The 27956-nt window shown below is 41.6% G+C and overlaps 1 protein-coding gene across 1 annotated transcript; it reads right to left on the bottom strand.

Annotated features, from left to right (window-relative positions):
• Nucleotides 1-345: 345 nt before the first annotated feature.
• On the bottom strand, nt 346-27102 carry qsox1 (quiescin Q6 sulfhydryl oxidase 1). The gene is made up of 13 exons (XM_071487811.1): nt 26688-27102; nt 25652-25752; nt 24206-24254; nt 23773-23875; nt 22967-23057; nt 22575-22720; nt 19077-19211; nt 18857-18986; nt 12122-12244; nt 9879-10017; nt 8197-8373; nt 2876-3037; nt 346-2314 (listed from the first exon to the last, which is right to left on the bottom strand). The coding sequence occupies exons 1-13, from the start codon at nt 26965-26967 to the stop codon at nt 1506-1508; spliced, it is 2445 nt and encodes an 814-aa protein (XP_071343912.1). The 5' UTR covers nt 26968-27102; the 3' UTR covers nt 346-1505.
• Nucleotides 27103-27956: the final 854 nt, after the last annotated feature.

Here is a 27956-nt window from a genome sequence, read left to right as displayed (position 1 = left end):
CTATAATCCCAATGAAATTGTTAGGATTTAGCTCGCGCTGCACAGCAGATGGCAACAGGCTTTTTCCTTCAACCTTGGATGCTTTAACCCCTCCCCACCATTATACATGCAACACCCCACTCCAGCTTGCCTCATGTCCTTGCAGTCTTGATCAAAACAAAAAACAAGCAGGAACTTGTTATTCCCAATTCTGCAAGGTTCTGTAAAAATATTTTGACATCTTGAGACAATGCAGATGTTGCAGAGGTTGAACCCCTGTTAAATGGTAAAAATGCATTTAATGTGGAATATGTTATACATATTAACAATTTCAATGACTGGTCAGAGTACTAAAAAAGCAATGAGTCCATATCAAAAATAATTTTATTGATTCAGACAGAAAGCAAAGAAGCAAACAGAAAAACACAGTGTTTTTGAGATGACCAGCAGAAGCTTTACATCACGGACAGCAGCCAAAAACAAATCCTGCTTATTCTAAAACCTCGTCCAGTGTGAACATATGCGTCGCTCCACAGCACTTCATAAGCAACCAGAGTAGCTGTTATGTGGGCTCAGCAGTGTGATGTAATATTCAAAGATGTGATATAACGCTCAGTGTAATGTAGATCAACTCAAAGGAGCTGAAGAACAAAGGGCTGATCTGCTCTTCTCTGGAGAAAGTTACTGTGGAGCTGCTGGTTCAGTCACAGTATTCAACAATAAGCTGTAGTCCCACAACAAGTTTAGTGACTGGGGCTCTTTTTTTTCCTTTTTTTTTTTTCTTTTTGCCATCATATCATTTCAAAAGAAAAGCACAAAAAACACAAAAATGGATGGAAAAAGACACAAGAACTCATTATTTATGAAATCACTGAAGAATCACCTGTTCAATTGATTCAATTATTTACATGTAAATATATACAAATTGATACTGAAACTTAATGTTTTTGGTCATAGCACATAGGGAAGTAGTGTAACAGGTTTTCATAACTTCAGTAAAGCAACAAAACAATTAGTTGGATTCATTTCATACAAATATATATATATAAAAAAAAACCAAAAACCTTAATTCATCTCATATTAGGTTTAAATTCATCCTTCATAAGTGGTCAAACAGAATCAAAAGCACAACTGTTTATCCTGAACTCAAGCACAAACCCCAAACAGAAACCCACTTGTAGAAATATATATCTATATGAACAGATTTTCCACAGTTGAGATGCTGCCTGAACAGCTCTGGAGGCCAGATTAAGTGCAAAGTTACATAACAGCCCTGATCTTCAAAGATTTTGAAGGTTATCTGCTAATTTCCTCCTCTCCTCTCCAGTTAGACATAACACCATCCACAATATTCAGGAATAAAACATGCTGTCGCCTACTTCAGCTGTAGGTAACAGTTAAGTGGACCACCTAAGATGGCGATAATCTTGGCACATCCCCTTACACTAACCCCAACCTTAGCCTACATGAACCTAATGAATGTTAATCGTTACTCCGACTCAGGTACAATTTGAATACTCTTTGGTTCAGGGCAGGGATATTTTAACCCGCCGCACCTTGAGGCGGTTTTTGAAGAACAAGTACATGGCGAGAAGACACATAGAGGACAGGAAATAAAGAATGACACACAGGCTGATGTCCACTTTGGAGAATCCAATGCTTAGCATAGACATCCAGCGTCCCCTGTGGCTCAACCCCTCACCAAAGTACTGGCCTGTCAGGTCTCGCTTTTGTAGCCGCTTTCTCTGTTGTCCCACGTCCAGCTCTAAGTCTGCCTCCATAGGCTGCAGGCCCACCATCCCCAGCCCGCCGTCCAGCTCCATGCCGAGCCCGAACACAGGCCCGGGCTCCTGCTCCTCCTTCCTCTGCAGGGTGCGTGGTCTGACCCGGCTGGAGGCAGCCAACTGCAGCGCCTTGGCCTTGTAGTGCTGGTTGACAAAGGAGTCCAGATCCACGATGTCCTCCTGCACCTCTCGCATCCTCATCCCCACAATGCTTGGCTTTCTGTGGGCCTGCCGCCGGCTTCGACCCACCTCCATCTCAGGTTTGGCCCAGGGACTCGGCTCAGATGTCTTACCACCAATATCATCTGCTGCTGCTGCTCCCTCCCCACCGTCCTCTTCTTCATCTGCTACGGCTTCATCCTGTGGCTCCTCTCCTTCCTCCTCTTCTTCCTCCTCTTCTTCCACAGTGGGTTCTGATGTTGGACGCATCATTAAATCCAAGGCCTCCCTGGCTTTCCTTTCTACGCGTTTCTGAGCTTCCAATGCTAGCTTCTGGCTGGCATGTTGCTCCCTCTGTTTTGCCAGGACCTGGTCTTCATCTTCCAGATAGTCTGACAGTGAAAAGAAAAGAAACACACAGGTAGATTATTTCTAAAGCCATCACCTCTCATCTAGAATCAGACACTAAACTACAGATACTACTAATCACCCCAATCATCTGGATCAACTGTGAATTATTATAATACCTCAAATCCAGAGAAGATTCACTATGATTTAGATAATACATTTTATAGAACTCGGCCACAAATTAAGCACACTGAGACGTGACATTAGAAGATAATTGACATTTTACACCCACGTAATATTTTAAAGAATCATAACATTTAATTTTTTTCACCTCACCTTTTTTTGGCATAACTGGTCCATTTTCTTTTGGCATTATAAATTGTTAACTGAGCAACAACTGAATCATTGTTATCTGTATACAAAGCAAGCTACTTGATAAAAATGTCTGAAAAGGAAAGCTGCAGATGGAGTTCATGATCAATCCAGTTTGCGAGTGAGCTCTTGACCGGTAACAGGGAGATAGACGGAAAATATAAATTTTGTAGTTGCAAAATCCTTAAATTTATGACATATGCTTTTTAGAAAATTGTGGCATGAGCACATACCTTTGAGGATGCTGTTGGAGGAGAAGTATGACAGAAGGAAGGGGAGAACCTGATCCTGGTTCCACCGGTGATCCCCGTTTTCCTTCACTGTATGGCAGGCCTCACACATTTCTGGTGAAGGCCACTGGATCTTTGGGAAGTTGGGGTCTTCACTCAAATCACCTGGAGAGATAAACACGGAGACAGGGCTACTGTACTGTACAGCTCTGCAGAGATGAAGAAACAACTCAGTACAATTCTGCAGTATAACTTACTATTTTGTGACACATTGTAACTCTGTTCCACTACACTGCGAAAAATATTTCTATATTTCTATTCTTACAGAATGTTAAACGTGATAAATTCAGATATTCATTGCTATACACTTCCTAAATGTACTGTATACTGTATATACGGGTTGTGGAGAGTCCATAGCACCATGCGGACTCAATACAACATTGATATTATACCTGTAAGTGTAAGTTTGCACTAGTCTTACAGAGATCTTTTTGAATGCAGGAGTTTTTTTTTTACATTGTAGAGGATACAGCTTTGTCAAAGTGTTGCTCACAGTATCAAACTAATGAGCACTTCAGTAACTTATATTAGATAATACACAAGGTCAGAAAATGCTGGATAGATCAGGGTTCAGTCCAGATACAGTAACCTCACAGCTCACAGCTTCCAGTCAGCCGCTTCATCTATTGTTGTTTCTTTTATTCTCCTTGCTGGTGCGTTGACTTGAGGATATTTAAGTGCTTTGAGGACTGGATGCAATCTGTGTTGAACCCATTTGATCTTGTCACAGTGATCGTAAAAACTAAGTGCCCATATGCATATGTGTACGTATGTGTTTAAGTGTGTATATGTAAATCATCTGTCTGTGTTTGTGTGCATGTAATCTATGGATTGATATGTGTGTGTGTGTGTGTGTGTGTGTGTGTGTGTCTGTGTATATGTGTGTGTGTGAAAATGTATGACAGGGTCTAATAATGATCAATGGGCTTCTGGGATGTCCCAGTGGGAGGGGTGGTGAGATAATAGATGTGGCCAAAGTGGACAGCTTCTCTACACACACACAGAGCAACACACACACACACACACACACACACACACACACACACACACACACACACACTCCTTGTTTTCAGGCAGCAGTCCCGGGTGCTCTTGACCACCTGTCTCGTCCCTTCACACCCCTTTCAAAGAAAAGTCCAATCTCCAAATTGAACATGAGACCAAAAGAAACCTCAGAGGGCATCTGCCCTTCTAATGAATTAGAAACTTTCTCCTTTAACATATTTTCTTTTATGTAGCTGCTGCCCCTCATCCCCTCATCCTCTCTCTCTCTCTCACACACACACACACACACACACACACACACACACACACACACACACAGACTAGCAGAGAAATACACACACAGAAATATATTCACAGGCTCATATGTGATCTTAGATGGACACACACTGCACAAATGCCCACAGGGACACACATACAGGGCAGCATCTAGTAATAAATAGTTGGTTGTCACCAACAGGCCACTGTGTGTGTGTATGTGTATGTTTGTATGTGTGTAAAGAGAGAGAGGGAAAAAAAAAGCAGCGCAGCAGCAGGTCTGTCACTTTACAGCACTGTCAATTTACATCCTCCATCCCCGCTCCCTCCTCCTCCTCCTTCTCTCCGTCGCTCAAGATTAATCTCAGTCATATGCATGTGTGTATGTACTCTGCATACAGTACTTTACATAAAGGATACATCAATTTTACTGTGTCCTGGATGGGCTGTGCCTGTGGGTGTGTGTGGGGGCTTTTATACATTTCAGCAGGTGAGAGCACACATCCAACCCCCCCCCCCCCCCCCCCCCCACACCACACACACACACACACACACACACACCTCAGATGCCTGACATCTCTTTCCTTATTCTAATCAGCTTGCCACGTTTGCAGCCAGGGTGACTTTAGCCATACCAGCCATATTGAGATTGCCACAATGGCCTGTCACAGAGATGTCATCACCACCGCACATACATATTCATCAAGTATAAATATGTATTGTTCAGCACATCAAACTAGCTTCCTCAGCACTAATTCTGTAAGTGAGGATCACCCACACCGTGTGGCACATGTAGCCACCATGGCCACTGGGGAGTGCAGCTGATGTCAGTCATTTTACACTCATTTAAATAACCAATATAAAACCACTCCACATAATCTGAAACTGGCGAGTGGTGTAAACTGATGGTAAACTTGATGTAAATATAGCGAAGATGCTGGAGTTGAAATCACTAAGCGACATCATACTAGCAAAAGACCATTACAATAAATACCTATATAATCATTAAACTCACAGTCAAGTAACAAGCAAACATAACAACATAAATATGCCAAGATTTCACTTTAAGATTGTGGTGGTTACTCCCTATTTTCATGTGTGAAGGTAACTTATTTAAAGCAAAGACAGTGTACACTATAAAGGTCCCAAAAAATATTCTTAATGATGCAACATTTGCCTAACCAGCTTCTTAACATATTCCAAGCTGTAGCACGACAGAATATCAATAATCCAGTTTGGTACCAAACATGTGACTAACTCACTCTGGGGCTGTGTTACAAATCTTATTTAGCAAATTGTAGCTGTAGTTGTTCAGCTGTAACCATCCAAGCTGCTGAAATTGTTGTTTGACAACATGTGTTGCCCAACACCAAACTTATTTTGAAAGAGTTATAGTTTGTCTTACTTCACTCTTAGATCAGTTAGTTTCTGATTTAAATTTAAAAAATGCTAATGTTATTTTATTTTATATTTTAATAATACATTTTACTATTTTACTTTACTATTTTATTACTTATTTTAGTAAGGCTGATAAAAAAATATACTTTTGGTATTGGTACTTTGACTTAGATACTCTATGAGGACTAGTATAGGAAATTTCAAACAATACCTAATTAACATGAAAATGTTGTGTCTATTCTCCATATAAAAAATTCCCAAATCTGGAGGCAGTGCTGCAGATGAACACTCAGTCCAGAACCAGGCCTGCTGCAGCAGTGCTGTTGTGTCTGTAGAAATGTGAATCAGTTTCAGCCTGTTGACAAGCAGCAACAGGACTGAGCTGCCACCAGTCTTAATTCTGCCGCTGCAAGGAGGCCGAGGGCCCTGAGGCCTCTTTGTTGCCAGCTAAATTAATTGTTCAGCCGCTTTACAAATAGCTGCTCTTTCATGCACGGCTGCTCCTGAAAGGAGGGGCGGGGAGGCCTGCTAAAGAGCTCCACTTTAGGCAAAAGGGAGAGGAGGGGTTGAGTGGATGGAGGGATGAAGTGTGCTCTCCTCAGGGAGATGCTGCCACTCATTGCTACAAACACAGCCAAAACCCTCAGCTCCTCCCTCTCCCTCTGATTCACCCAACTTATCCCCTGTGGACCCAGCTCACCCTTCACCATCACTAACTCCCCCTGCCACACGCCACAACTTGACCCATGCTTGGAAAGGCTGCGTATGTGTTTGGGGAGGGGCAGGAAAAGAGGGGGAGCGTGTGTGGCTTGTGTCATGGTGTTTGCCACCTGCTGTCTAACAATACCTTGGGAATTGTGTGAGCGTGTTTGTGTGTGTGTGGGCAAAGAGGGGTGGCTCCTGGGGGACCCATCCTGTGAGGATGCTGTGCTATTACTTGTCAAGCGGAGGATATGAGTCCCAGGGGATAGTGAGCGGAAAGAGAGAAAGAGAGACACAGGGACGGAGGGAGAGGGAAGACGGATGGATGGGGGGGGGGTGGGGGGGGGGGGGGGGGCTGAATAGTGTTTAAGTGTCTGGGGAACAGACACACGCAGGGACGGGTGCCCTTCTGGTCCCTGGTGTTCAGGACACAAGCTGTCCCTGAGATAGAAGAGGGGCGGTCAACACAAACAAAAGACAGTGATTTAACAAAGTGGGCTGTTAATGACAGCCCTGCGCCTAATAAAATCATATGAATACAGACAAGGGAGGAGGGACGCTCAGGGGCTGTTTAGCACTCTCAAGACTGATGTGAAGAGGGGTAAAATGCTGATACAGCACTGGTCAAAGATGAGATGAAAGAAAACTTTGTAAACTTCTCCACAGAGTAAGAAAAGACAGAGGTCTGCATTGGGGATGAGAGAACAACTTAGAAATGCAGAGAAGGTAATCTCTCTCATGACCAACTAAAAGTTAGCAAATTGGTTGATGATGCTGAGTTTAAAACACATGACCTGGATTGAAAGCCTCAGATTGCTTGAAGATGCAAATCCTGCCATGGAGTAGAGGGTTGGAGGGAGCGATACAGGGCCGCAAGGAAGCAGGATTTAGAGGAAAGAAGTCAGGACAGATGAATACGAGATGGATGACCACTGGGGAGGTGATAGTGGAGCGACAGCAGATTGCAGGAGAAAATCAAAGTAAGGGTGATAGAAGAATGGAAGATGGCAGAGGAGGGGGGTCAGGAGAAAATGGGTAAGGTAGAAACAGATGACAATTGGAGGGTTAAGACAGGGTGACAGCTGGTGTCTGATCTGAGGATCCATCCTTCCCCCTGCCCTCACCCTCTTAGTCGTATTAGGAGCACTAACTGACCATGAGGAGAAACTGGAAGTTAAAATCTTCCCTACAATTGAGTAAAGTAAAGCTTATGGTCCTATGGTGTGCAGGGGTAAACACAGAGGAGAGGAGTGTGGAAAAAGGAAAGGATGTGATGGAGTGGAAGGGACAGCACTGATGGCTCAGCACACCGAGGTGTATCAATCGGCTTCACAAACTTTAGGTTTGTCACCTCTGTAGCGTCTAATGTAGAAAGTAAACATTCTCAATACCTGCTAATTTATTTGTGGCTTAAATTATAATCATACTAATGATGATAATCATTGAAGGATTACCAGATTAATATTAAAACATACTGAAAAATGCCAAAAACAATCTGGCACTGAATGGCCTTGTACAGCACATGAGTTTTACACCACAACAACTTAGCTTAATGTCAGCTTACCTTGTTACATGGCCAAAAGCACTGGTACCTTCCACTTAACAAACATGACATTCAATGTAGCATTACTTTAAATAATACAACAAAATAAAAGGACATGGATGAAAATATTGGGACCCTAGAGCCATAAATCTTTTGGCACATATTTTTGAGGCAATCACTGCAATCATGAGACTTCCGCACTTCTCTTCCGAAGCAGGTCGCTGCTCAGGTTCTCTGAAGTTTGTCTCCTCCCATCTGTGAATTTCACCTCTTTCCATAGATGTGCAACAGGATTAAGATCAGGGCCACCAAAGAGATTTGGCAAACTACTGTATGTAACTATGATTGTGCTGACTCCTACCTGCTAGTCTGTTGTTGACGCGATTGTGTCTGGACCACAGCCACAGGACAGCTGACGACAACGTGCTCACCTCCACCAGACTTTCCCTCGCCATGTTCTCAAAGTGCTCGGCGCACAGCCTGCAGCCGAAGTAGCTGCGGACGTAGTTTCTCATTGCACTCAGCACCTCCTGAGGATCTGGAGGGGAACAACAAGACATCATGACAGTTACTGGTCGGCAGCAGTCAGTCTGATTAAAACTTTTCCTGACTTTGTTACCAATTTAGACCACTGAATAAATATATACACATACAAACAAAAATCCTGTTTTAGGATGCAGCATATTGGGTAATATGCAATACAAAATATTGCGGTTATCACTACAGACGGTTATTTTATATTCAAAACAAAATGCTGTTGCAAGCTGATGATTGTTGTCCAGTAACACACAGCAGTAAATGTAAATATGTAAATTTACAGATTACCTCATTGCAACAATCAGTCATGTATGTAAAGCACAATCATCTGCTCTTGTAAATCTTGTTGTTGCTAGACATTAAAATGCACTGTAAACCTGTACTACAGTCTGAAAGCCTGCTAATGGCAGTGTGGGTCCACAGCCTCCTGGATTCCCACGGTTATGTGGGCCAGGAGTCACAGAGAGCTGGGTTAACCCCATATTGAGATGAATTATCTATTCCAATGGGATAACCCAATCTGGAGATTAAAGGCACTTAACCCTCTGTGTGAATGGTGGCCAGACTGTTGTCTCAGGACCTAAACAGTCCACAAACATATTTTCCAAGAGCTGTTTGCTTTTGTTCTTGGCTTAGCAGGACGTTCAGATGAACCTTCAGATCAACAGTGGAAGTGTGTCTAGGAGTGAGTGTGTGTGTGTGTTGTTTATGAAAATAAGGATGAGTGGGTTGGGTGTGTTCAAACCTCTACTAATGTGTTTACTCCTTTAATAATCTAGTCAGCATATGCACATGGATGAATTGAGTTTTATGTCACGGTCAGTACTGTCCCGTATATGTGTGTGTACCCACCCACTAAGATGGTGGTTTGTGGGGGGCCAGATGGACACCCCTTTTGGCCAGTCCATCTGCAGGTCACATGACAGTACATAAACCTTGGGATTAATCTCTGTGTGTGTGTGTGTGTGTGTGTGTGTGTGTGTGTGTGTGTGTGTGTGTGTGTGTGTGTGTGTGTGTGTGTGTGTGTCCGTTGAAGGGAGATTAATGTCCCTGCCAGGAGTGGAGCCTCCGGTCATCTGCCTGTTTTATTAACCACTCACATTCCACTAATCTAACATAATCCCCTTTCACACAGTCACAATTAGGCTCAATTTTAGCTTTGACCATATGACAAAACACTGAGAAAAAACTCTGTGAATTCTGGTCAAAACATGACCAAGATACATGTCTGTGTTTCTGTGTGTTTGTGGGTGTGTCAGTCTTTTCTGGGATGTTAAATCAGGTCAGTGTGAAAAAAGTAGCCCACAAACATTCTCGGGCTAATTTGTTTACAAACCTCACAAAGCCCTCATCCGCAGTTCACCCCCGTCTTCGTGAACTCTCAATGGCCTTTTCATTCACAGCAATACAAACTCAGGGTGTGTGTGTGTGTGTGTGTGTGTGTGTGTGTGTGTGTGTGTGTGTGTGTGTGTGTGTGTGTGTGTGTGCATGTGCGTGTGCGTGTACCTGAGCCTCCAACATTCTTGGCCTGGACAGTGAGAACATGGAAGAGAGTCCACACCCCACAAGGGTAACGTCTGAAGTGGGGTCGTGAACCCTGGCAGCCCACCCACCTCACTCCTTCAGGCAAAGCAGTGTCTGGAGACTGAGAGAGAGTTAAAACAAACAAACACAAACTACAGATGAGTGGGGAGAAACAAACAAAGAAAAACTCAGCATAAAGCTGGGGATATTCTATATTTTAATTATGGTCAACAAATTCCACGAAAAGACCAAAACCAACAATGAATTGATCCTGATAACAGCTGCTGCCTGTGTAACAAAGCCTGATATAGCTAATTCATTTTGTGTTATTGTCCAAAAACTATTAAAAGGACATGACATGTTCTTTTATTTTAATGTGTGGTACAGTAGTTTCCAGTGGTTTTTTCCAGACATAGCCCCTCAGTCCTGTCACGTGAAATAAAATACCCTTTCATCCACACCACATGTTTATTTGCATAGTGTTTAAACAAAATGTGATTTAAATCAATTAACTAAATAAAAGCTGATATTATTACAAACTTTCATACAATTGAACTGTTACTGTTTATGTTGGTTTGGTTGCTTTGTCCTTACCTTCCTTACGTTGTCCATTACCTTCAGCTATCGAATGCTATTTAAACTATTAATCCATTATTTTTTATCTAACTATTTCAACTGTAAATCCCTTACTATATATTTTACTGTTTCAACTGTTTGTCCATTTTTAGCTAACAGTTTAGACCCCTCTCATTGTTTGCCATACATCTAGTTTATGCACTGCGTTGCAACACAGGGTGCTCAGATGTCACAGCTGACTTAATATGTGGATATATATATTTTAATCCAATTGTATTTCTACTTTATTCAAAATTATTGAGATATCCGCAATATTTCAACATAATTTACCCCCTGACAACCATTAAAGCCTCCCCTGGGGTACACATATTCAGCCATTTTTTTTTTTTCAAATTAAAGTATATATTGATGTACATTTGTAATATATCCTCAGTAGGAATAAATGGGTTTGGGGCTGAGTGCTACAGACAGATCAGAGAAGTTGGAAAGTACTGAGAAACAGGCCAATACATTGTTGGTTCTGGTCTTTTAGTGGGATTTGTTCACAGTAAGAAAAATACAGAAAAACACCAGTTTTGTCATTTGAATGAGACAAAATTCCAAAGATCCTCTAAAAAGTAGAGCCTCCCCAGCATCTCCTAACCTGTTCAACTTAATGAAAGCTGTTCAGTGTAGTTTTCTTGATCAATGAGAAGTCAATCTCAGGTTAATGGCTCAGCCCTCGCTAATGAACAGAGGCTATCCAGATCTCTAACCATGAGCCTCAGTTGAATCCAACTACATATTTTCTCTGACATAAAGTCGTTTCTCTCGCCGCACTGTGTTGCCAGTGCTAGCGTGATTGACAGGGTTACTCACATGTCAATAGTAAAGATTTGGTGTGTGTGTACGCGTGTGTATACAGAGTCCATTTCCTCCGAGTCGAAGTCTATTCTTACCTTCCCATTGATTCATTGATCCATTGATTTGCCTGCTAAAAGCTAATGATGTAAGTAAGTGACTCTTTCAATTTGCAAGCGGCTGCATACCGGAGGCCTGCAGGCTTCGTTCCAAAGACAACAGCACGTAGATTTTCAGCTGTATGTGCTGGCACAGACACAAGGACAAAGTACATATTGAAATACCTAGATATTTATCTTCTGAAAAAAATATCTTTTTATACACTAGTGCTGTGTGTTTTTGACATTTCTTTGACAGAATAGGCGTCACTTTGGTCCCTCTGAGGTGCTTTTGAACTGATGAAGTGACCAGACTGACAAGTGACCTTGTAGCTCAGTGGAACAACGAAGCTACTCCCAGACAGACGTCCTCACATCAGTCTGGGTGCATTTTGTGATCACCTGCCCTCTGTTCTCCCTGCAGCTGCTTATCTGTCTGGTACTCTCCTGTTTTCCTTCCTTTCCTCTTAGATGGCTGCCTGCTTAGGCTTACAAAAGTTCCCGATTTGCATTCATGTACTTCCTCAATGCAGTACCTAATGGACAGACCACTTCTGACACCAATGAATAGCAAAGAGGGAGGATAGGAAAAAAAAAACAGTACACTGAAAAATTTGGACAAGAACAAACAAGAAGCCCCAAGTTCATTGCACCAAGGATGCATATTGTCAAAACAATGATAGTTGTCTGTATGGATCTGTGTTCACTTACCTGGGCTGAGTTATCTAGTATCTCTTTAAACGCGTCATAGGAAATCTCACTGCCAGTCTGGTTCTGTAGCCAAGAGTTTACAGACTTCAACAAGTTCACCACCACAGGACGTCCCGGAAAGTACTGCAGGTGTGAAACAGCAGAGCACAATGGAAACAAATGTTAACTTGATTATGCTGTAACTGTCTGTAGAGCTGCAACTAAGAATAATTCTCAATATCAATTCATCTTCCCGTCAGTTTCCAAAACCAAAATGCACTCAAACTATTGTAGAGGACTACACAAAACAGCATATAGTCATGTTGGAGAAGAAAAAAATATTGAAATGATTAATGAATTATCACAATTTTTGAAGGCTCAAGTCTGTTGATTGAGTAATTGATTAATCTCCTAATCATTTTAGTTGTTGTTAGACACTTGTCATTAACATTTTAGTTCTTTGTTGAACTTTTTAATGGTATGCATATTTCATAAAATCTAACAAAAAGTTTGTCTTTTAGCTCTTACAGTAAAGCTTTATGACTGTGTTGTGTTCCATGTACTAATATTGAGCCTCAAGCCCTTTAAATTGTTCGCTTTTGTTCACACATCATCTTAATGCACACACAATGCCAGTTCATCCTCAAAAACGTTGTGCACAATGTCTGTGTGTTACACAGAAGTTGTGGTTTGAGTGTTTTTCCTTCTGAGCACCTTTAAAGAATCTCACTAAATGTGACAACAGTTGATGTTAAGCCTTTTCCTTCATTAAGATCCATTTCCTAAACCACTAACAACCACTTAGCCACCGTCTACTCAGGCTTTGTCCTGCTGAGTATTTACTTCTTTTCTGACCAGCGTTACCATGGTAACGACCACAGCTGGGAGGAAACATGATACTGTAACTTGCAGAGGAAATCCTGCTGATGTGTGTTTGAGGCCAGTGATGACAGAGTAAAGACAGACAAAGACAAACGTGTCTTTACACATGCAACACTGACAAAAGACACAGGCGATGTCTTGAGTGGACTGACAGTAAGAGATGGGGAGTGCTTTAATAAATTTCAGCTAAATGTGCGTCCTATTCTGACACTAAGCCTCTCTGTGGAACAGTGTATGATAATGTTTCTGTTTCCAAGAAATAGGCACAATGAAGGGATCAAGTGTTTTCCAAAACTTAAACAACAGAACCACTTCCATGGTAACTTTAGTTTTCTAATCTAATCGAAACTTTGAAAGTCAGCATAGCTGTGGTGCATCTGAGGAAAAACATCTGAGAGCTAGTGTCGTCTAACACGTGGTGTCTTTTTAACTTGGCCTCCACCATCTGTTCAACTCAACACACCTGCAGACACTGAGACTCACACACACGCCTTTTCAGTCCATGGCTCAGCCGTCTATTCATCGCCCTCTAACAGGATCTGTGTGTTACACCCTGACCACTTAGCCAGACGGTGATTTCCTTAAACCTTCTCGTCCAAGGCTAAAACAGACTGCTCTGTTCTGTGTCCGTTCTTTACTCCATCCACTCAACCTGCAGAAAACTGTTTTTGTCCAGTGACAGATGAGATGTATGACTGGAGTCATTTTAACCTCACTATTCAACAGACACTTTCCAATGACGAGTTAAATATGTTTTGTGTGTTCAGATGTTGCATAACATTGCCGTGACTTTTGATTGAAAGTCAAAGATTTATTATTCTTTTCTGGATTTAGAACATTCTTCTACTTTCCAAGCTAAATAAATCATTTAAAATGTTTTGTTTTTAAACTGACAAGCAGCTGCCTTACATAACTAAGACTCACAATCAACCGCAAGCATACTGGTAATTACAAATAAATGAGAAAAGAGATGAAAACCACTTTGCCAGCAAACACACACACACACACACACACACACACACACACACACACACACACACACACAATACTGGGACCAGCTAATAGTTGACAAGCCTGTGAATCCCTATTGATCATTGTTTCTATAGCTTTGTCTACATCATTATCATTATCTGCTATAATTGATTTTGATTCTGTTTCAATGGGACAATTTTTCATTTTCCCAATGCTAACTCCCTTCACACGTTGCTGTGTTACTAAACCCTCTGATGCATTATTAGGACAACCAGACTGACTGGTTGGTAAGAGATTTGTGCTACCGCAAGATAATGGCACAAAACATTAGAAGAAAAGAACTCGACAGTGGCTTCAAATGATGGAAGACCAGCAGAGTCTCCAGACTTAAACCCCATGGAGCTTGTTTGGGATGAACTGGACTTTGGGATGAAGGTTAAAGCAAAGCAAAGTCCAAGTTCAACACATTGACGGGGAACTTTGGCAACAATGTTGGGACAAACTTTCCAAACAATGTTTCGTTTCCATTGTAAAGAAAGACTTTGGATTTTACACACACACACACACAAATACTAAAGGTAGGATGTAAAGAGCAGACAAAGGCTTGTGATGTCTGCTGCTCACTGCTGGGAGAGTGATATAATAGGTTTAGGTTTGGATCTGGGGTCTGAGCACCAACCAGTCAGAAAAGCTCATTAAGGAGCCATATGAATTTAACCAGAAGAGAAAACGCAGGTGTTTCCTGCTAATGGACTTAGCTCAGCATCACCAAAGCAACACTATTCATGAGCTTTGTGGGTCTGGTGATCATCTAAAAACTTAAACAGGTTCAACTTTTAAAATGTATTATCATCAGCACACCATATCACCATCTGCTTTCTTTTACACCAGTTCCTCTTTTTTTAACCTCCCTTTCCGCCTCCCTGGTCTTGACCATTCGTGGTGCACAATACATCAGTCACCTTAGTTATATCAGGTATAACTTGTTAATAAATGACAGAATGTCGCATTATATGCCAAAAAGCATAACAATCAGACAATCAGAATTTAATTTAACAGTTTTTCTGAAGAAATAATGCAAGAAAATGTAATGTCAAAAATAAATGTTGCATGCTATTTGAAATGATTTGTTTCTAAAAACTGACACGAAGCATAGAGTGTTTAGTAATAAATCATGAAAGGCACTAATGATGGAGTGTTTTTAGTCATCTCCATCTGCAACAAACATCACAGTTACAGTATAACACCGAGTGAAACCCTGTTGGAAATGAAGCGAAAGACAAGGTGGTATTCAAAAGCTGACATGACCGACAACATGACTAATTATTGGCTAAAAATCAAATAGGCCACTGAACTTCACTGATCACTATTCATCAAGTACAATCTATTTATTTTCTGTTCCAACTGCAAAAAATTTACATTTTATTCCTTCTACTATATATATACACTTCATACACACACACACACACACACACACACACACACACACACACCTAACCCTGTACCCCTCCTGCCCCGATCCCAGTTGGACTATGACAATCCCCTTCACCCTGGCAATATGTCATCCCTGATCCGATTAGTATCAGCAGCACTTGAGAAACCACAAGCTCCTTGTGGTGAGGGTCCCGAGAGGGACACATCTGTTGGTTGCAACAGGGCAGACCAGGTCTGGCCTGGGCTAGAAGACAGGGGTGAAGCCCCTTGGTAATAATCCAGCTTCAATCCACCCAGGAAGGCATGGGGGGATGCCAGGAAAACCTCATCTTTACTAGCACATATTTCTTTGTTGTCAACTCTCTGTGGGGAAACTACAACTGAAAACTGTCAAATGAGTCAACTCATTCTTTGAGAGTTGCTTATTTAAGCAGTAATATGATCCATAATTCAACAGATAGCTGATTTTTATCTTTTTTCATCTTTGTTATGAAAGGCGTTTCTGTAATTCATGTCCTGAGGAGGTCCCTTTGGACCAACCCCCCTTTAATTCTTTGTCTATCCCCTCTGGGCTGAAGAGCTTCTTTTAAGAAAAGCAGGATAGAGGTGTAATCCTTAAAAACCTCGCTGTAATGCTCTCATGCTTCCCAAGATCCACTTTTTTAATCCTCATATACATGTAGAGAATTCATAAATCCGGCTTCAGCCTGACAAGACAGTAAATCTAGTAACATTATGACAGGGTGGGGGAAAAAAAAAAACAACCCTCATGTTTACGTGTTTAGATGGAGACGCATAAGGAGATGCAATGGTGGGATGATTGTGAATTGCAAAGAAACAAGCACATCTTGGAATTACAATTCTTGGACAGAACAGAGAGTAATTTTTGAGGCTTGTGTAAGAAGATGAATACACAAAGAGGACAAATAAATATTAATTTACAGAGACAGGATGTCCTTAAGAAGCACTTAACACACACATTGAGCTTACAAACATTTAGACAATTGACAGAACATTTAGAGGCAACCGTTTTTATACTGAATACATTTTAAAGAAAAAATGTTAAACATTAAAAAGGATCTAGTCTGTCAAATTTGGGTATCTGGCTTTTTTCCTGCTGTCATTACAGTAAACTGAATATCTTTGGGTTTCAGACAATAAAGCGTCCCATTGGATTCCAAGAAACTTTGATGGGAGAATTGTTTTATAAACAAAATGATTAATCAAGAAAATAATCGGCAGATTAATCTCTGATGGAAACAATCATTAGCTGCAGCCCTGTACACATGCATCACCAAAGACACACCCTAATGCATGCAAATACACTTTCCACTAATTGTTCCATTTCGTTAATATTAAAAAGTGCGTCACGGTTGAGTAAATGCGTCCACCATGGGAGGCGATGACACCCACACTGTGGCCAGGACATCGTGAGTCACTTTCACTCTAATCTAATCACATGACTCATGCGGGGAGTTCAGGTGTCAGATTTTTACATATTGTGTTAGTAATCAACAAGACAGGACAGTTCAGCAGTGAGGTCATTTCCACAACTAATCAACATTCATTTGAAAATAGATGAAAACAGAGACAAAGAAGTCAAGCATTCTCACCTAGAAACACATAAAATTTTCTGATATCTAGCCCATAAATTGCACCATGTAAAAGCTAAATGTAAAAATGTGTCATAAAAAATAATTAATGTTGCATCAAAAGTATACAATACTGGACTCATAAGCATTTCCTACCCAGGATCAGCCACTCTCATTCCATTCTTTTCCACCCTGTTTCACAAACTACTTGCTCGTCTTACATTAACTGCTCCCAACAAGCTGACCGAAGATTGAGCTGCTTTGTTGCTCTTTGTGTGCTCAGTCAAACGTCAATAAGGACTGTCACAAGTCACAGTCAGCTGCAACAAAATGACGGCCTCCTCAGCTACACAAAGCCCTGCTGAGCCAGGCTGGTCCATTCTGGTAGGGGGACAGGCTAAAAATACCACTGGGACCTGCCGCTATTGACTAAACAAACTGAAGCTAATGGGAGGCCACAGTGCCTGTGTCGCACACACACGCCCCCTCATACACACACATGCTTGGATACACACTGGCTTGCTACAACGCCTCCCTAGAGAGAGAGATATAATCAGAGAGATTGGTGGCAGACCAGGGCAGTGAGACAGCCTGGTGCGTAGCCAATAGGGACAGGGCTAGCAGGTCAGGCCTCATCATCACAACATGCTTGCCTGGGTGGCACACTTCAGTGAGGGAGGAAAAAGAGGGAACAAGGGAGAATGTTACCAGTAATGAAAAAAGATGGAAGAAAGTGAGAAAAAAGAGAGAAAGACATTATTAAATTTTGACAAAAAGGTGAATTATCAAACAAACATGGAATAGAAAAATGTAAAAATCAATTGCATCTTTGGAAGAGGAAACTAGGGGGTGGTGAAAGGGGACAGAAAAGAATGGTAAATAAAATAAGGGATGATGACTGCAAAGAAGATAGAAGGAAAAGGCAGGAGAGAGAGGAGGCTAGGGCCAGGGAGGTGGAGAGTGTTTTGGTGAACCACTGGGGGTTGGCACGATCACAAGTATTTACAGAAATTCTTGTATGAAACCAAAAGCAGGGATACAGCATGAGGAGAGAGAAGAAAGGGGGGGTGGTTGGGGTATCCCAGCAAGGTTTGCAAGTAAACTGCATCTTTGTAAGACCTGTGGACGGCGAGTGGGTGGCAGCCACGCTTCAATCCCCCTGGGAGTCAACATCAAGAGGGTCAACAATACCCTGGAGAGTTTCTGTGCTGCCGCTATAGTCAAATGGCATCCACTTCTGCTTTCAGTAATGTGTCTAATTGTGAGTGTGTATGGTTTCAAACAACAGTGAACTTGACAAAACAATTAATAGGGTGAATTTGCAGAATAATCTTATGGATAATAAAGGAATAAAACAACATGTCAGGGGGAACCTTAAACTGAATTCTGGCTGAATATCAACTCACATCTACAGTGTGAACAAATATTCTGCTATCTCACTCTCCACCTAGTGGCGAGCTGCTGTAACTACACTTCTATGTTGGCTGTGAATGTTACAATATGAACACAATTGCATCAACTTCAAGGCACATTTTTTTTTTAATGTGCAGATATGCATACAAAAGCTGTTGTTTTTCAGGATTGTCACAGGAAACACTGAGGAGAAAAATGGGGAAGAAATGTAAACAAGCTGCTTACTAAGCACCAGAGCGCCTCCATAAGAGAATAAAAATGATTGTTAATGTTTGATGTTTGCTTTGCAGATGTGATTTCTCACCCACATTGTATTATTTAATTTGATTTCCGCCTGTTTTTAAACTCATAACCAAAACCAGTGAGCCTTATAATCATTTGGTTTACACATTTTGTGTGTCTGTCTTGTGTACTGTATGTATGCATGTATGTGTGTGTGCAGTGCTCTTGCTGATAATTTCACCTTAACCAGGACAGTGATGTACTTCTTCAGAGAATTCAGGGCTTCTCCTTTGATGACAGTGTGAGCAGCCACCTCCACACGTAGGGAGTAGTGCAGTGTTGACTCCAGGTCTGCCATGTACACCCTGGACCTGGACACACAATCACATACAGTTACACATATATACAACAAAAACAATGAGCAAACAAAGACAGTTCAGTGTGGTGTGTCTTAATCATACCTGTTGAAGGGTCTCCAGAGGTCCTCGGTGCTGTTGGTGACGCCATCTGTGGTGACTGGTGGGGGCTTTCCGGACCGCACCACCCCCGGCAGCCTCTGGAGGGCGTAAGCGTAGAAAGTACGGGCCTCAACGTTGCTGTGGGAGAGGAACACAGGTGAGACCCATACACTGTACGGCCAAAATTATGTGGATATACTTTTTTTGAATTACGGTACTCATTGAGGCCAGGCTCTTGCGTAGGAAAGTCTGGATGTTACACCATAAACTAATATTCAGACAACACACGCTTCTAATTCTGATGCAGCTGTTTGGGAAAACCTTTCCTGTTCCAATGTGACAAGTCCCTCATGCACAAAACCAGGTCCATTGAGAAATGGTTTGTTTGATGTGGAAGAACTTGAACAGAGCCCTGACCTTAACGCCATCCAACACCTTTAGGATGAAGCCCGACGTCAGTGACTGCCAACACTAATGCTCTTGTGGCTGAATTGGAGAAAACTGCTGCAGCCAGATTCAAAAATCTTGTGGAAAACCTTCCCAGAAGAGTGGAGGCTGTTATAGCAGCATAGTAATGCTCATGGATTTGTAATGACATAAACAGCAATCACATGTGGGTGTAATGTTCAGCTGTCCATATACTTGCAAGGCTCAAATTCTGCAAGAAACATGAAACAAAATGCACTGTTTTTTTTCCATTTTCAAACCTTTTGTTTCAGCCGTCCACTGCCATAAAAAATGGTTTATGACCTGTATTTTCTGTGGCCATATATTTTACACACTTCCGGGAATGCATTTTAAATACTGAGCAGATGGTGCCAGGGTAGCCTGGAACTGAGAGAGAGAGAGAGAGAGAGAGAGAGACAGAGAGAGAGAGAGAGAGAGAGAGAGAGAGAGAGAGAGAGAGAGAGAGAGATTGCTGATCATTTTGCCATGTGATAACCCCGCAACTGGAACCACAGCCATTAATGTGCTCTCTCTCTCTCTCTCTCTCCCTTTCTCTCTCTCCCTCTACCCCTCACATCCTCCTCTCATTTGCTTTCTCTCCTCGTCAGACAGCGACAGAGAGAGAGAGGGTAAGGGGGAGGGGGAGGGAGAGAGAGGGAGAGCATTGTAAAACTGCAACAGGATGGTAATAAGGAGGATGGATACTCCGCGCCCACGCTCACTCACACCAGCCCAGGACTCAATTACACCTGCGTGTCTGGTGGGAGTGTACAGATGTGAGGGGAGAGCCATTCATCCAGCAATCCCCAGGGCTGGCGGGCAGGCAGGCATCAGGGCGGGCTGGGAGGGAATGCATTCACCTGGGACCAGCACACATTACATGCATGACGGATGTGAGACGCCCCTGCATGCTCCCTCTCTTTCTCACACACACGCAAGCACACTGTGCTCTCCCAGGATCAATCAGACATTCAGTGATGATGGGAGGCCATCTGTCGCCGTGTGCGGCTGGGGCTTGTTTGGCAGGTGAAGCCAGAAAAGCAATGGCATTGTTTTCATGCAAGAAATTAAAAAACCTCCCCTCTGTACAGTGATGGAGATGAGGGGGGTTGGAAGGGGAGAGATGGAGGGTGAATAAATAAATCGGCAATAAATCATTTCCTTTTTGCATTTGTCAACTAAAAAGAGTCCTCTTTGCATGCCAAGTTATTGAAACAGCCAAACAAAGAGGCAGAAACAGCAGATGAATTTGCAGGGTGAGGAATGATCAGCGCCGCTTTATGATAGTGAATAATGGGAGCGATTTTGATGCTCTGATCCCATTAAGAGGCCAGATGTTTAAAAGTATTCTCATGAATAGGGTTCAGATAATGAGCACACGACGAAGCTTTTCAGGGGAAAGCAAAGTTGTTGTGTGTGGAACAATGGGAACCGAAGGCTTGGTGTTTGGGTATCTCACATCAAGCTAAGCGAAATTTACTGTAAAAAAGTTTGAGGTATTGGAGATGCCTGATAGCTCAGCTCATGTTCCTGTCGCACCTTCTCATCTCACCCACCAACTTCCTTTTAAAAATGTTAGTTCCTCAATATAAGTTAAAACACTTTTTCTCCACTTCTGTTTGGCTTCTGGTTTAACCTGCATGACTGTCTCCATTTTAAATCTTTCCGATAATGATGGAGAAATATCAGCTCTTAAACTTTGTTAGTAATAGTGAGTAAGTTCATAATAATGTTGAAAGTACAGTCTTTAAAGCTTTGTGTGAATGTGGCACTGCAGACAATAAACAATCGTGTGTCAGCTGGTGTTTGCAGACCATGCTGGAAGGAAAAACATGTGCAGAACAGTAACCACATTGTATTTCTTGTCGGTTTGTACCAGTGCACTGTCATGTACACTACAGATAACAATAAGAAATACTTGAGGTTCTTAAGTGAAGATGAATTATAATGCATTACTATTACTATCATTATTATGGTTTGGCTCAATCCCAATCCGGCCTCCTCCCATTTTATTATATATACAAAGTAGGTAGGTCATTTTAAGAGCTGTACCACATCAGCTGGTGAAAAAGGGAAGAGGAAACAAAACCTTCAGACAGCGAGTCTGCACCAGTGCTGACGTAGGCCTCACTGGCTACATAATTCTCTGCAACAAACAATGTCCTTAAACTTCCTTTCATGGTTGTGTTTGAAAGCACAGGATGCTGTAACGCTTAAAGCCCTGAACACCCACACTGGCGTTCTGACCCTCTGGCTGATTAGGCCTCCGATCAGGTTGATGTTGTAGAGAGCTACGCTGAAATCATGTGACATCACGTGCAGTGATAAAGATATAACCCCTCCCACCCTAATAGGTTCAACAGGACCAGTGGGAGGGTCAGACTGATGTCAATCAAGCACACCCAGACAATCCTAATTAGTCTAATTAGTCAAAGTGACAACACCTGTGCAGGTGTAGGTCCTTCAAAAAATAAATAAAATTAAATAAAATTTAAAAAAAGGAATCAATACTTTGTCAAAAACTAATTTTAAATCAATAAAAGATGATTTATTTTAAAAAATGTATACGATTGTTTGGGGATGTTATACATTAACAGGAAATAGTATGTCATATAAATAAAAGACTGAATAAGCAGGATGTATCCATGGTGAGTGCCTTTCCACAGTTTACCAGTTATTTTATACACTCCTCCTTAATGTCCACAGCTGTCTACACCTGTGTGACTTCACATTCTTCTAGTTCTTGTAGTTTGACCATATAAACAACTGCTACTTAAAAGCTTTAATGAACTGGTGACTATTTTGCTACATAAGCATTAGAGAGTAAAGTGAAACATGTATAGTAAAAATGAAAAAAGGGTTATTATTACATCTATTTGTAAAGAACAAAAATGCTAAAGTATTTCATTCTTTTGAACATATGTTCTTTTGTATTTTTTTTGTTTTTTTATTTACCTTTAAGAGGTAAAGACAAAACTGGCAATCGTGGTCAGGATTGATTTTATATATGTGTTTTTCAGTCGAGGGTAAGAACACAGATGCAAAGGTACTCACACTTTGAGTCTGGTGAAGTTGCCTCCAGGATAATAAAGATAACAGGATGGGAACTCTGTCACTCCCAGTTTGGTAACCAGACCCTCCTCAGTGCTCAGGACCCTCCGCACTGCAATGTTCTCAAACTGTAACAGGTCCAGGGTCAGCTGAAAAAACAGCACGCACACACACACACACACACACACACACACACACACACACACAATTTCACCATACTGATGCTACATATATTATGCGCGTTAGTAATGTCCAGTTATTTGCCATCAAAAACCACAGATATGAAGGTTTTCTTTCCAATCAAATACTACACCAATCACATCTTGTATTGCCCAAAAAGAAAAATATTCTAGAGAAGTCTGACACACATACAGCTCAGGCTCACATGCTGTTACCTCTCGGCCAATGTAGGATTGAGCCTCTTCAAAGATCAGGGCCAGGTGTTGAACATTGTTTGTCTCAAAGAAGCTGTTGATCTCTGCTTGGCTGGAGAGAGAGGGGCAGACAAAACACATAACACATACTGTAACTGGAATCCCACACAAACCTTTGGTTCCAAATATCACGAGAAAGCTAAAAGTGATCAGCTATTAGTCTAGTAGAGATCCAAAGGAGGAATTAAGTAAGTGCAGAATTTTATGGACATACTTCATCTTAAAAATTGAAATGGGATTATTCATCTGAATTAGCTTTTTGATTTTTGACTCAGTCTGGCTCTCTCCTCTATCCCTACACTTAAAATCATTAAAACCAAGATGTTCTCCAGCCTGATGTCTGCTTTTCTACTTTAAAATCGTTTTTTTTGGTTGAGAAAAGAAAGTAGAAGTTGCAGTAAGGAATCTCTGTTGTGAAACAAGGGCTCAACAAGGTCACAATATATTTTCATCATATAGAGAAGAAAAGAAAAGGAATACTTCATGATTGTGAAAGGAGCAGTGGCACTACCTCTTTAAAGCTAAGAAGGGAAATAAACTTCTGGCTTCCTGCTTCCTTTTCCTGTACAACCATCATAGCAAACTGTATGTATGTATCTGGTGACGTATGTGAGCAAAGCTGGGCGATCTAGCAGTGAAAAAGTGGCTGGTCCCTGAGGCTCTAATAACTTAAAATAGATGTTTAACTTAACACAGACAGAGTTGTATTTGTTGAGTAAAATAAGCAATCATCTCTCATCTAACTGAAATTGTGTCTATGACTTTACCTGGTGGGCTCCAGTGGGGGACAGGCAGGGGGCCAGGGCTCACCGTGGGTTTCTAGTTGGTCTATGAGCTTGTGACGGAGCCCTCGAACATCACGGGGAAAATCTAGAGGTCAAAGGTCATTATTTTTTGCTGTTTGTTCTCATTTTGGATTATCATTCAATGAAACATATCCATGTCTGCCTGAGCATGTATATAAACGACTCCCTGGGTAACTGCAATATTACATTAGTGTGAAATGAATGGTACAGTCACATGCTGGAGCTGACCCAAGCCAAACAGAAATTATTATTTCAACTATGTGTCTGATAAGAAAATAATCAGCGTGCTGTTTCCTGCTCTGACATGACGCCTGTTGAAAGTGCACGTTCTCTATGGTGCACAATTTAAGGTGGAGTCAAATAACTGAAGGCTCCTCGAACTGCTTCGGTGTACCTCTGAAAGCCTTTCCTGCAGATTCAGCTGTGGAGTAGGCATGGAAGAACTGTGAAGTGAAAGAAGAGAGAGGTTTTGGGTTAGAAAGGAAGCAAAGAGAGCAGGAGAGAGAAGTGAGACCAGCTCAGACAGGCCTCACACGACCATGAGAGAAGCAAAGCGATGTTGTGTAATGTTTGGTGGGGGCACAGCCTTCCCCTCTGCCCGCCTTGACCTCTAAATCCTGCCTGGTTAAAATGAGTCGCAGATGTTAAAGCTCCATTGTGAGTTCAAACAGAAGGAGCTCTTTGTTTCACTGGCTTTCACTGGATGACAGAGAGAGCGGGACCTTAACAGATACTACTGCTGATCGATCAGATAAGCTTCACACAGATCTTTGAAGCTGGTGGTTTTTCTGCAATAGAGCTCATGATCATGCAAAAGTTAACTGTACTGAGCACCACTGCATCTGTAGTATCTGTCAAACACTAATCCAGAGCTTCACAAATGACAAAATAACCACAAATACAGAGAGTAAGCCCTGGTTAACTCAATAATAACTTATTTTGCAAAGTGGATCTTACATTTTTTTAAGTTATTGAATGACAAATGCCAGGACAAGATTTTTTTTGCACAATTTACATCTACTACATTGAAACAAAAATTCTGTTCAAATGATCTATGACTGCAATAAATAATAATTTGTATTAGTAGAAATTTTGAAAATCCCAAATGATCTTTAAATGGGTTGTTTTGTAAGACATTACATTTACACTGTTGTAAAACAGAGTACAACAGCAAACCTGCCCATATCAGAAGCTGCAACAGCAAATATTTGCTAGTTTTGCTTAATTAAACAACTTTTAAGATTATTTGATGACCATTTTTTGCAGTCAATCAATTCATCAATTCATCAACATATTGTTTCAGTCCTAGAAAGATCTGTAATAATCTAAAAAAGTAAAATCAATTCCAGAACCGATGTACTAGTTAGCAAAACATAGCATGAAGCAGTGTGACTGAGTTTGGATTGGTCTATCAGCACTGAGCAGTTTAACTTCTGATTTGACTCTGGTTTAGCAAAACGCCACCTACACGCAAATACACTTTTTGTTCCCACACATGCTTGTACTTGTGTACGCTCTACTTAACATGTGGATCAAAATTAAACACATCCTTGCTAAAAAAAAAAAGGGAGCTGCCTTTTCAAGCAAAACTGCGACCATTCCTGATTTTATGGCCAGTTCAGAAAATGTACAGGAGTAGCACGGAACAAAAGGAGACCACCAATTAGATGGATGGGTTTTATCTGTTTCATGTTGCTGTCTTGCTAATATCTAATATTGAATAATATGTGACTGAGCTTTTGCAATAATTTAACAACAGCATTTATGCCAATAAAGATCATTTGATATGATTAGACACAGTCTGTGTGCCTATGCAGAGAGCTCGTATACTGTACGATACCTTTAGGGTGGGATACCCTCTGATGCCGTAGCTGCTGCAGACCTTCCTGTTCTCCTCTGCAGCACAGTCTATCGCTGCCAGCTCCACAGCTGGCTTCCACTCTGAAGAACAGACATCAAATAAAGGGAGAGAGAGCCACGGTAAATATTTAGTGTACTGTCTACTGCACCCTGTGCAGTCTACTAACACTGGAGGGGGTTATGTGTTGTCCTGGTGCCAATACACACTTCAGTATTCCAATACTGTATACCAGTAAGAACAATCCTGTTTATTTAATCAACTGTTCTTTTAAATAATTGTCCAGGGGCTGCTTCATCACTTTTCCTTGTTTACGATCTATTTGAGTGAGACGAACACCTGCTGATCACATGCAGTGTTTCTGACGGGCCCACACCCCATCAAGAAGTTAATTGTTGCTGATACACATAAGTTTATGGTTGACACACAGCCAATGTCACCTACAGTCCCGCTAAATTTTAGCTCTCCTCACTCGAAGGCCTGGCATGTGATTTGCATGCCAAGCTGTCAGTTGCCATCGTTGACTGTGTGTGTGTGTGAGACTGAAATACCCCATGGCTGTGTCAGGCCCTCTGCCATCACCAGAAACTTTGCCCTTGACTGTCATCCTAATTATATTGATTCCCATGGTCCTGTGATATTTCATTTGGCCCATGAGCCGCAGAGACTGCACTCAGAGGATGTGATGGAGGCACAGTGCCCAGCAGAATAAAAACATTTTCATTAGATCACATGCTCTAATTAACAGATACAGACGACAGCTTGGTGTTCTCACTGTTTGCATGGAGATGATAAAAACTGCAGGGATATGTAACTTTGGTAAATGTACAGTAATAGACGGATGAGCTGTAGTCTATTAATAATGTGTTAAAACAGTGAGACTTTTGAATAGCTCATCAGTGGTGCAAAACAATGCAGAGTAAAATATGATATGAGTGACTACACTGGACTAAAAGTAAAACCTGAACTTCCAGCGTGAAACAGCTGCAGCTACGTGACTCCAGGCCCGTGTACCAACCTTTAATGTCTATGGCCAGATCTTTGTAAACCGGAGAAAAGGCGATGCAGTGTCCGCACCACGAAGCGTAAAACTCCACCACTGTCGCCGCCGTGGAGTTCAACAACACCGACACCACGTTTCCCGGAGTCAAGCGGACGATCTGGTCCGAGGCGGTGTACAGCCCGGCCTCCGCAGCGGACAGAAAGAGTAGGCAAGAGCATAACCAGACGGCAAAAGTTGCTGTTTCTCCGGGGTATGCAGTAAACCGAGACGTGGCACGGCCGCCGCGCCGCGCCATCTTCCCCGTCCGAGCCGCCGCCGCCGCCGCCGCTGGTTGTAGTGGTGCTGGTGCTGGTGTTAGCCGCTGGTCCGCACGCAGCAAGTTTCCACCTCTGTGTCACAGAACTTCACACAACTTTTGTCCCTCTCTGTGTGTTTTACTTTTTTTTTTTTTTTTTTTTTGGCCAACAGGATTCATGGGTCCTCCCCCCGCCGAGCTCCTAATTCCCTGAAGCGCTCCTCATGACAAAGTAAGTCACTCTCTCCTCCACCTTCACTCATTTCTCCCTTTGAACTTGCTCTGATGTGAATTAATGAACTGGGGGCGATTTAAAGTGACGTGTCAGGAAGATGCAGCAGCAGGGTTTTTTTTTTTTAAAACCCTACATGACAGGAAATCATTATGACTGTATTAATATTCTTTAGAGCAAAATGTGAAAACTGGATGGACAATAAACAAACAAGCAAATAAAAATAAATATCGACTTAAAGTCCACTTAACAGCTTTACTCATTTACAATGTGAATAGTTTATATTAAACTTTCTATGTAGCCTAATGGAAGTGGAAAGTAATAGCTTTCATTTTGACAAACACACAAAAAGTTTTTCCCCTTGGGACTTTCAACCACATATCATGGTCTTCCTCAGCATCTGGAGATGAGTTGTTTATGATAACTGAGAAAACTTAATCAGCTGAAGAGAACATTGAGATGCGTTTCAAAGGTACAGAAAAAAAAAATCTAGTGAGTTGACCTTGAGTTAAGATGTTTTTGTGTTTGTGTCAAAATAAAAGCTATTCATTTTTGTTTGTTTTGAACAAGTATAAGATCACAGCATCATAAACCTTAAGTATTTTTTGTCCTTGTTATTGAATTAAATGACCTGATGATCTTTAAATTTGTATCCCAGTGTTTTCTTTTTCTAACATTTGGGTATTGTGCCTTTAATGTACCGACACAAGCTAACCCTGCCCTCCATCCACATTTAACTGCATCACATTATGAGAAA

This window comes from Trachinotus anak, unplaced genomic scaffold, assembly GCF_046630095.1.
Source record: "Trachinotus anak isolate AG129_WGS33_773 ecotype Australia unplaced genomic scaffold, CSIRO_AGI_Tana_v1 ptg000010l, whole genome shotgun sequence".
Classification (NCBI taxonomy): Eukaryota; Metazoa; Chordata; class Actinopteri; order Carangiformes; family Carangidae; genus Trachinotus; species Trachinotus anak.
This window is presented reverse-complemented; position numbering and strand designations above follow the sequence as displayed.